This window comes from Musa acuminata, chromosome BXJ2-10, assembly GCF_036884655.1.
Source record: "Musa acuminata AAA Group cultivar baxijiao chromosome BXJ2-10, Cavendish_Baxijiao_AAA, whole genome shotgun sequence".
NCBI lineage: Eukaryota > Viridiplantae > Streptophyta > Magnoliopsida > Zingiberales > Musaceae > Musa > Musa acuminata.
The window spans coordinates 37,142,791-37,154,705 of record NC_088347.1 but is presented as its reverse complement, the minus strand read 5'-3'; the positions used below and the strand labels follow the sequence as shown (position 1 = coordinate 37,154,705).

Below are 11,915 nucleotides of genomic sequence, written 5' to 3'. Positions count from 1 at the left end.
CACCGAAGAGAAAGGGAGAGTGGTGCGCCACCACCGACACTAGCACCCGCTGCTCGATGGAGGGCGACAAGTAGAGAAAGAGAAGGAGAGGACAAGGGGGTGTGGAGGGCGACGAGAGGGGTGCACCACCGAGGAGAAAGGGAGAGGGGTGCACCACCACGAACACTAGCGTCCGCTATTGATGTAGTCCGAACTTAAAATTATTTTTTTTATTTTTATATTTTTATCACTAAAAATTAATATAATTAAAAAAAATCTAACCATTTCACTTCCTTTAACTACAAGAATATCAATATAATTTTTTAAAATATAAGAATTAAAATTTTGCATACTAAAAACAAAGAAGGAAAATGTAAGATTATGAACATTTATGAGACTTTCAAGGAGTAGAGCTTCCGATGGGAGCAATTTAAGGTGGGTTAGAATTTTTAGGTGTCGGAAGTGATCCAAATGAGAGGATTCAGGATGGCAGTTAGAACATATATATCATTTTTGTAAAATTACTATTAAATGTAATTATAAGGATATATTAAAATATAAATGCTCGCTAACAATATTGCTTTGCATAAAACCTAATGGGAAGAAAAAAACCATACCACTAAATAATTGAGAAATCATGGCTTTTTCACACACAGGGAAAGAAGTAATTCTTTCCAGTATCTTCACATATCAATACCTATATAATGTTGATTACTGGCGGATTCTGAAGGCTGACTTCAAAATCATCCAAAACAAAAGCAGAGATGCCTCGGTCATAACTTGACAGACATTAGAGATAACTGATCCTGATCTGGAAACATTAGCATAAACACATTGTAAAGGCATCAATTACCACACTTTTTGGGTTCCAACCACCAGCTGATTTATCTGATGCAGAACATATCAACATGATTGAAACCAGTTGAAAGGTGTCAAACTTCATGGATTTAACAACTCGGTTCATGGCTTTTCTGATAGGCATGTCATCAATCTCAATTAAACACAGAAGTTGCGGTTTGATGTCCAAGAACGGCCTAGTTCTGGAATAGCTTCACAAGCCCTTCACGCACTAACACTACTTTGGATACAGGAACACCGAAGCTAAGACATTCTGAACGGCCGAACTACATGTTTGATTTACCCTAGGATTAACCCTTCCTTCTAGTCAGGGAAACTCTGCGCTGGACCTCCCTCTCCGCAGTCTGAACATAAAATTCAGCTGCAAGTATGTCTTTTATATCTGTATTTGATGAGATACTTGCTTCAACTGTGTCAACAATCACTTCAACAGTGAGACTGAAGCCCAAGGCACAGAGCAAACGCACGGAATTAGCAACCCGACATACATGCTTCCTGATTTCAAGTGGTGTGATTTGCTCTTGCACTTCATATGTTGCTTGTCCCACCTCGGATTTGTTAACTAGACCTTCTCTGTTCTCTTGGTCTACCATCATATCATTTTCTCCATTTGAATTTACATGTTCTCCGACCCAGATGAATCCATTACATCCAAGAATCAAGTCAACACCATAGTTTTCTAGATGGTGAAAATGCTGCTTCCGACGCTTCACCAAATATGCTGGGACAGTAAGCAGCATACCCCTCTCGAGCTGAAATAGCATTTCACGTCCAGTATCATAACATTATAACAGAAAGAAGAGAAGAGACTGAAACATAATACACAAATATGAAATGGATTCAATCAATGTAGCTAATACAGCAAAAGCAGCCTGAGGAAAGCTTTCTTATGTCAGGAGGTATATAAAGAAATGCCACCAGCCTTTATGTTGTGTCCTCCCAAACTCTAGTTCTCATTCTAAGAAATCCAGACAATATAAATTCCCTAACCCCCCATATCTAACTATTCGAGATCACTTACATGGTTATTTCCCAAGCTACATTTTTTAAGTATAGGCATGCAGTTATAAGCGAGGCCAATAAAGATGATTGTTCATGATATTGGTACAAGGAACACATACTACAACATGCAACAGTCAGATCCTAATTCAAGTATACTAACAAAACATTTGGTAATTTTATGAAGAAAGGCCAAGACAATGGTGACTGAAAATATCCTGTTCACAGCAAAACATTAACAGCTAACTTTTAGCATCCATAAAAGAAACAAATCTGACCAACAAGAATGCAAGTGTCTTACGTTCTTCCTGAAGATGCAAAGATGCTGCAATAGGTTATGCCAGTCTCATAGATCTCGAGATTAACAAGAACTACATTAGAAGAAACCAATCGGGTTTTAACTCCGTTAACACTGATAATCAAGTCGGCTCACATTGGATGTCAGGTTGATCTGCATATTATGTGTCATTCTCGCAGCTAAAAAGAAATAACTGTTGGATGCCAAATTTTGACGATGGATAACTCAGTTGATAAATTAAATGAACTAATCTCCTCAAGTGATTTGCAAATAATCGAGTCAAAATGGCTCGTGGAGAAAAAGAGTTTTGACTCATCTAAGAGCCTAAAGCGGACTAGACTAAACAACATTGGAAATATCATGGATCTATTACACAAATGTGCAAATTAACAGCATGACAGGTCATGAATGGATGCCAGAAAATGCTGACCCAAGCCTGGCGATGGCACCACCTACGTGTGTAACAGCACTGACCCCTGAGCCTGTTACATCAGGCGTAGACACTCTGGTGATGGCACCATCAGAAGACCATTGGATCTCTAACAGCTAGAATCGTAACCTTGTGACGAAATTCTTAAATGGTTGAGAGGACCTTAGGTAACTATAAATATCCCCGTCAAGGTACGGGCTTCAGGTATCAAGTGCAAAAAGAGAAAACACAATTGATTTTGAGCATTTCTCGTGTTGTAAAGGTGTAATCCCTTGGCTTTCAATATATCTAAGTCTTCACCTATGTTTGTCTTCTTGTAATTGAGTGGATTTGAGTAAAAGAGAAATCGAGAAATTCTTGTAAAGAGGAGTGATTCTTAAAGCATGAGATTATCCTTGGAAAGGAGAAAATTGTAAAAGCTATTTGACCTTCCCGGGTGAAACAAAGATCATCAGTGTAAATCCATGACCTCTGGTGACAAGAAATCTGGAGTGGACATTAGTCATTGGCTGAACTAGTACAAAATGTTTTGCATATATTTCTTATTGCTTGAGTGTTTTCAATTCTTGGATTCTTGTCTAAGTTCTCTTGCACAAGTTCAAGTTTTTGGTTGAATTATTAACCACCATCTTAGTGCCACTGTCAATCCTAACAATAACCTGACCTTCTTAGGGTGAAGTCCATCTTGTTTCTTGCATGGGCTGCAATGACTAATTATATCAGAGAATTAATTATTCTCAAAAGTGCAGGCGATGTTGGGACCTACTGTGTACACAGCAGAAATCTAATTCCATGGTGCGACATTGCACATCGATGGAGGGAATAATACGGTGGGTTTACATAACCATATGAATCCATCACCTATAAAGGAATATAGTGATCCAATGGGTCCTAGTGATAACAAAGATTTTTAAAGAGGCGAGATTACAATCCCCAAATAATCCCACATCCATCCATGATCATTGTCAAAATTTGCAATGATGATCTCAAGAGTTCAGATCTAACACATTTGTTCTCTTATGTAATTTCTTGCAACTTCAGTTTCATGGTTAAAAAACTTTGGAGACAATAAGCTATGAAGTTATAGTTAAATAACTTTAAAGAACATGCAAAATAATAACAATATGATTTACTTTTCCATATTTCTGACTTCTTGCTTGTAGGTGCAGGCTCCCATCATGCTGAAAGCCACGAACTTCAGCCTGAAATTGAATAAGTAAAACAGATTAGCTAAAGATCATTCAGCAAGTCTCATTAATAACAATGCAGATGACTTTACTAATGGGCTGAAATCATATTTTACCAACTCCTCATTGTACCAACAGATAAATTACTTACGCAAATTACATCATTTTCTTCAAAGATACTGCGCATATTGAGTTCATCAACTGCAGTTCTCCGCCTCTATCATTTAGAATGAGGTGAACCAGGAAACAGATTAGCTCAACCATACTAAAATATAGTTAGGGGGAAAAAGGAATAGAGAAATATATGAACGAAACTCAGAGCACTAGGAAAAGAAAGCAGTAACTAGATATTACTGAGAAAAAAAGTAAAGCAAAGAGTAGCCACAAAATCACCCCTAGAGTGTCAAATAGCTCTATGGAAATGCTGCAGCAAATAAACAAGTTGCTTAACTGAACCTAAAACACAAAGTAGAGAATATATAATGCATTATTTTTTCTAGACTTCTTTATTCTTACAATTACATTTTTTTTGCTTTATCTATCATAATATAGTAAGACCTCCATTTCTCCAAGCCTTTTTCAATTACTCAATGAAACAATGTGATCTTAGTTTCATCCATGCTATGAAATCTATCTACCTACTCACTAGTGAAAGCAAAATGCAAGGATGACACTTGATATGCTATCAGTTTCGGTAATTTATCATACTGGTATCGCATCATAAACCACCGAGTAGTATGTTGACCCATACTGTCCAGTATTGTATGAAAAAGTAAACAAAAACAGGTCACCAACCATTACCAAACCATATGGTCCAATACAGGTCCTTGATCAGACCGGTAAACAATGGTCAGCAATCTTTGGCAAAACCCACCTCTCTAAAACATGTACAACTATCCTTGTGTATGCCAAGATGATCCTAAAACTGAGATAAAAATAAATTTATTATGTTTCATATAGATGCCAAAAAAAGACAACTCAATAATATTTTATATTTGTTTACACACACTCGATGACTTAAAATCAATGGTGCAAACAAAAGATATATAAAGTACTAAGAATCTTTGCCACTATAGATTCAATGGAGTTTGGCAAAATCAAGCAATCATTTTTTTTTCAATATATAAAACTGTATTTTCTAGTGACAAATAATTTGCACTCTCAAACAATTACACCATAGTTATTAGCAAGATTTTTCATGTTCATGCTTTTTTTTCTGGCAAAGACAGTCTTATAAAACTACCTCAGGACACGCCTCCCTTAAAAGCTACCTATACCTAATTTCCCTTCATTAATGTGTTCATTGTTAATGTTGCTATGAAGTTATTTAACTGATGCCACCATGACATTACATGATAGTGTCAAGAAACATTAACAACAATAAAAAAAAGAGTTAAGGCCCCAAGCCTAAGGAGGTAAGTCTTACACTAGCTATCAGCTGCCTAACACAAGATTGTACAATAAATACAGATTCAACAATAAGCATGCATGTGTACAGTTATTGTGGCAGCAAATATACAGTTCAATTTTCATTGTCAAAAAATATAAATCATATTGTAGCATTAAGTAAAGACATATATAAATATTTTGTCTCTACTTCACCTAAAGATGTTTATTAGATTTCAAATATCAGGACTATGCATTATACAACAAATCAAATTCCCAAAAAAAAATCCTAATCAGCAAGGCATCACTTCCCGTACTTTTTATTGGTTTACAGATTCATCACTGTGCTTTCCATGTTGTCCAAGAACAATGATAAGTCACAGTAAACCATTCAAATATAGATATGCTGCAGGTGCTTTATAGATAATCATTTTATCATCTAGAGTCAGATACCACATTGGGAAATTTTTGGTGCTCCTCACCCAGATATTCTGCAGTCAGATGCACATTACTTTCTTGATGAAATTACTGACATAGGTACAACAAACAGTTCTTTTAGCATGCACCAACAATAGCTCTATTATAAAATCCATGTTATACAAGATGCGAGAACTTCTGAATTGTTTATAATTGGTTATGTAGTGATAACCTGACACAATATAATAAATATAAAAATAAGAACCTCTGTTCTCCAATATATGAAGAGCTCAGAGCTTGAAGAGGAGACAAGAATTTGATCTCACCTGAATACCATCTGGAAGATTCATTGACGAAAGCATCAATACTGCATCTTGACTAAAATTTATCTCTAATCTCCAGCGTTTTGGAGCAATCTACAAGACACAATGTAGAATCATTTAACAAAATAACAGATGAAAATGAAAAGAGGAAATATTACAAGCCATGTTGCTAAGTCAATTGACGATTTGCTGCTGACTGCACATATATTATAATTTTATGATAGTCAAATATCCACTGATAACCATCTTAAATAAGATTTTTTTGTCTTATTATAATTCAGATAATGATAAATTGTTTATATATTTTATGTGATAGCAAAAAGAAATGTATATATAGATTTATCATAAAGCAACAAGACCTCAATGACTCGGCCGACGATTATATCTCCAACCTCTGGTTTGTACCTACAAGGAAAATAATTTTTCATTTGTAAGTCATGAAACAACAAATCAAACATATCATATGAGGAAGAAAGACAGCATCATCTAGTCACTAAACAGATGTCCTCACTGAGAGACAATACAGCACTTTAGTTACAACAAATTCTTCTGCTAAAAGAAATCAATGCGGTTGATAAGTGGAGTATTGGAAAAACAAAGAATCTTATTGTAGTTGACACACTTGACCTGGGTGTCTATGAATCAAGGATTTTTGCAAATTAGTACAAAAGAGAATTAAGAAAATATACGGATACAATCGACTAAGTCATGCAGCATGATGATTCTTGACCAACTAAACAGAACATTTAACAAGCATAAAGGATTACAACATCAAGAACAGAAATAGTGCAAAATTAGGAGAAGAGGAAGGCACAGTATCAGTACCTGGCTCTCTGAGCACGGACATACACCAATTTGTTTACTCGCTCAACCACACCACAGAGAGTGGCCACTACTTCGCCGTTGAGATCGGACGTCCCATGGCCCCTGACCATCACACGAATTCAGGAGCAACCATGAGATAGGAGGAAAGCGTAAGATAAATAGGGACGACCGCAACAAAAAGACCATTAACAGAAGACAAAATGACTGCAAATCTTCACCGAAACATGGAAAAGAAGGACGAAGGAGATGATTAAAACAGTTCGCAAGGAGAGAGGAGGATGTGGAGAAAACCAAGAAGAAGATGGAGGAGGAAGAGAGAGAGAACGAAGGTTCTTGTGGGTCAGAAAGCGCACACACTTAAGGATGCTGTCTTCGTGGTTGACGGGGATGGTGTCGGCGACGACGGTAACGGCGGAGGCGAGGGAAGCCATGTCCTGGAGCCGCTGGAGAGCGGATTGAAGGCGCACCCGCTGGGTTTGGTTCAGCGACAGCCGCAACTCTCGCAGCATGGTAGTCATCCGCCGCCTGGCTGCCGTTGCTCTTCCGAGAAGCGAGATTGTAAGGGAAAGCGGGGAGGCTCGGGGTTTTGGGCCGCGAGTGACAACAACCAGAAATCGATGGCGAATGAGAGCGGCCGAACGAGTAGACAACAACACGGCCGACTTCGCTCACAAAATTAACCTAACCAGAAAGACGAAGTCTTTTCTAGCAAAAAATAAAAAACAATTTAATATTTTTTTTTTAATCTTACAAATAACTCCTTATTATAAATGAATTTATTACACAGAGTTGTTTATATATATATATATTGTTTCAGTATAATCTCACTCCCCCGATAACGACTTTGTTTGCTTGTTAACTTTGAAACTATCAACATACTATTTTTAAATATTTTTTACTGAAATCTGTAAAAATAGTTTTGGATAAACACATGCTCTTAGGCAATAGTGTTCGAGAAAAGATAATAACAACATTTTGATCAAATATCATAATGAATTAACTATGAATATAATATACAAGTTAGATAATAATAAATAAAAATATAAAATCATTTGATTAATTAATGTTCATATTCACATCACAAAATGCATATGATATTATCGACAAATATAGTTAGTCATATCTATGTACTTCATCCATATTTGTCATTGATGGATGCTTCTTTCGATAAACGAATAAAAATAAACTACATAATAAGTCTCATAATTATCGCATGATGTACCATAGTATACATAAAATTTAACCATCTAAGCATATTATAATAATCATCTTTATATAGCCGAATATCCGATAGTACACTCCAACAATAGATGGAAAGGTATTATTCCGATGGACTGAGTTCATTTTCCAACGATAGATAGAAAAATTATTTAATTACTACATCTAATGACTTGCTAATCCCTAAAAAGAATTGCACTTTAATGTAGTAGCCCTCCTATAATTGATAAGGATCATCCGGATTCTTTTATCTTATTAAACTCGCATGCCATTTTGTAACATATCATTACATAACTATACCATTATATGATCATATTATTGTATTGTTAGTTGAATCAATCAATCGTATAATCACAAGACAATAGATCATACTTGCAGAGTGAAATAAGTATTCGACCCAATGAGTGCTACTTATTGCATGATGGGCGTAAAGCTTCTATCATACGGGGGTATAACCATGATCTCTATACCAACCTAAGTAGATAACTCATGTCTGTCGATCATGCATCAAGCACGCACCTACATATACATGATGATTCCATAAATGTATCAATAGGAATATGAATCATTTACCATGCATCAAACATGTACATGCATATGTGAGATAAAATAGGTATCACTCAAGCATGATATGCTTCAAAAGGATGGCACAATTATTTTAAAATTATTTTTAAAAAAATTCTTATTCTTTTCATATATCAGATATATATGTACTACAAATCATGAGCGAGCATAACCAGTGACACCACTTACTGTAACAAGAGAGGCTCATATATAGATAGAGATGTAATAATTTAGGGACGGTGGAGAGGTGATGGGATTATGACAAAGAAGAGTCCTCACACAACTATATTTCTCTCTGCACATTTCATATATCATGACTACAACTATTTATAAGGGTTAGAGGATATTTTCAAATCAAATACATTTAATGTCATACATACATTTGGGAATGGCTACCTTCAAGTGTCCTTATTCATACTCTCATAATTAACTAGATCTCAATCATCTAAATGACAGCACTGTCATCAGCTTCACATATTCCAACAGAATCATGAAGTTTATTAATATGACTGATGCCAAGTTGACACAGATAGCTGACAGAGTTGAAATATTTTAGTTACCTTTATATCTTTCTTGAGTAAAGACTTCTCCATATTTCTGCATAAAAGAATCCGTATCTTTTGTTGTACCAAAGAACAAAAGAAAAGAAGCTCCTTGGAGAATTTAAATTGTCACAAATTTAACATGATTAAATAAGAGTGCAATAAGTTCACACTTTGTCTGAGGAAGCACATGCAATCCTAATTTTCCCAAACAACATGGTGCTTTCCATGCCCAGCAGCAACATAGGAATCCTATAGAGCAACAGATTTCAAATAGGAATCATACAGAGCAATAGATTTCTCCTCACGAAGCAGGAAAAGAAATTTCTTACGGAACTTCTTTTCAGATAACGTTATCAGGGACAGCAGGCCATATACTTTATCCAGCAATTTATTCTGCTCAAGAAAATTCAGAATTTCATATCGAGGTTTCAACCTCTTCTCCAAGCTGCATGCAAGAAACACAGGATGGGAAACGATATATGTCAGCTCACAACCAGCTTCCTTCATCAGGAAAGTCATCTTGTCACATATGTTCTTCTTTGACAAAACCCAAATGGTTGGATGCTTCCTGAATACAGCAATGACGTCTTGCCGGGATAACCCAAAGTTCATCAGGGTTGCAAAGGTATCATCAAACCTGGATCGGCTCATGCCAGTGACTATACTAAGTGCATAAGGGAACATTCTACAGTTACATGGCACACCCAACTCCTCAACATATTTGATAGCTTCCTTTATATATTTGTTTGATCGACCAATAATGGTCGGCTTTGTCACCACCATATACGCAATGCGTTTGTCACTGATGCCACATTCCCTTAAGAGAGATATATTAGGTTCTATCTTCCGAGCCAAGCTAGAAGTAAGTAGAAACATGTTCCTCCTAGAGGCTTTCAGTAACCTCTCATTAGAACCAAGTAGTGACCTCCAGAAGTTGATCTTCGGTTGGATATCACGTATTAGTACAGATGGACATGATGAAACTAGCTGAACTATTTCAGTGTCAGAAAATCCCATGTCCTTCAAAGATCTCATTCTGGGCTTCAGGACAGTTTCTACCTTAGTACGCAGCAACCGCGGTAACTTCTGGATAAGTTTCATGACTTGTGCATCACTCCAACCGCTCTGCTTAAAGAACTCAATGGTAAGACTCGAAGAATTTTTGTGACAGGTGTGATAGTTGGCTTTTTTTGCAGCCTTCTCTGAGGAAAGTTCACATGAATGAAGGGAGTCGACCACAATAAAGTTGGAACTATGCTCTGAACTTTGGTCTTTAGCAGTGGAGAAGTTAAACAGACTGCAAAGTTGATGGGAGGAAAGATGGATAGTGGACTTGTTACTTGGGAGACAGCGAAAGAGCCTCTTTTGCACCAAAAACATGATCTTTTGAAGCAGTATCACGTACTGTTTGCAGAAAAATACAAGAAAAGTAGTCTTATTGCTGCCTGCTCTATGTTCAGCTTCCTCTTCTACCTCAAATCAGGGGCACCCAAACTAATATATTTTCTGTATCTGCTTACAACCAAAAGGAAGTTGAAAACTTTCAAGTAATCATCTGATCAGAGGACATTCGTCTACCACTCACGTTAACCCACCTGCATTCAGTTTCCATTAGCCATTTCTTTCCACGCCCGAGTGAAGAGAGATGCTTCTTAAAATTTTAAAAGTATACATCATGATTAACAGATATAATCGCTAAAACAAAAAAAAAAGAAACATAGTATTCATTTAAAGGACCAAATAATACTTGTTCAAATCTATATTAAAAAAACAATTTACGTAGAAGGAGGAGGATGAAGAGGGGGTGATTGTCAGTTGGGAGGGGGGCAAGGATGAAGGATCCGAGGAGAAGGAGAGGGAGGTGGAGGTACGGGAGAGGGTTGCTGTCGGTTGAGGTGGCTGTCTTTGTCGGTTGGGTTGCTGGGGCGGCTGCAGCGAAGCGAAGGGGGAGAAGACGCTGGCCGCGGGGGTGAAAGGATGATACAAAGAAAGAAGACGCCGACGTAGGGAGGAGAAGGGAAAACGCCGGCGCAGGGAGGAAGGGGGAAGACGGCTACGACGAGGCGAAGAAGAGGGGACGCTGGCGGCGAATGTGTGGGCGGGAAGATGGAGGGAGGCGGTTGGGGCAGAGTGGGCGACGGCAAAGGAGGAGGAGGAGGAGAAGAGAGATACCGACGATGAGCCCGCTGAGGAAGACATTGCTGCCGCCGCCATTCGCCGATGGAGAGGAAGATGGTGCCGCCGGTGGCTGATTAGGTTTCCACGAGTCTTCTCATTGCACGCGTGGCCATCGATATAGTTGTGCGTGAGAGAGGAGAGTCCTTCATTTGGTTCCATCGAACCAGATCCAGTGACTTATGTTGGGCTCAGATCCAATATAGTCCTCTCTGATTTGATTCAGGGGGGCGCCGAGACCCGTTCACTTCACTTGAGAGAGTGTTGTTACCTTAAAACATATCTATTGCTTAGTGCATTAAATTGAACACTAAGAAACAAGCTTGAGATGGACCGATGGCTCTTAAATTCTTAATGTGTGAGTCTGGATATTACCAGAACGAATATTGGGATGCATGCAGTCACGGGCTGAGAGAGAGAGAGACAGAGAGAGAGGTGACAGTTGATACTATAATAATAAATCTCACAATAGAGCACGTTGATCTCATGCATATTTATAAGGGTTGGAGGATATCTTCAAATCAAATACATTTAATATCATGCATACATTTGGGAATGGCTACCTTCTCAAGTGTCCTTATTCATACTCTCCTAATTAACTAGCTCTCGATGAAGTGGAGAATGACCAACTGACAGAACTGAAATATTTTAGTTACCTTTGTTTCTTTCTTAAATAATGACTTCTCCCCCTTGGTTCTCTATATTTATGCA

The 11,915-nt window shown here is 37.5% G+C and overlaps 1 protein-coding gene across 1 annotated transcript; it reads right to left on the bottom strand.

The window, feature by feature from the left end:
• Positions 1-901: 901 nt before the first annotated feature.
• LOC135625543 (exosome complex component RRP4 homolog) lies at positions 902-7,363 on the bottom strand. Its single transcript, XM_065130479.1, has 7 exons — positions 7,060-7,363; positions 6,703-6,804; positions 6,237-6,282; positions 5,881-5,970; positions 3,903-3,968; positions 3,698-3,766; positions 902-1,589 (listed from the first exon to the last, which is right to left on the bottom strand). Exons 1-7 carry the CDS (start codon positions 7,218-7,220, stop codon positions 1,128-1,130), a joined length of 996 nt encoding a protein of 331 aa, XP_064986551.1. The 5' UTR covers positions 7,221-7,363; the 3' UTR covers positions 902-1,127.
• Between the last annotated feature and the right edge of the window lie 4,552 nt (positions 7,364-11,915).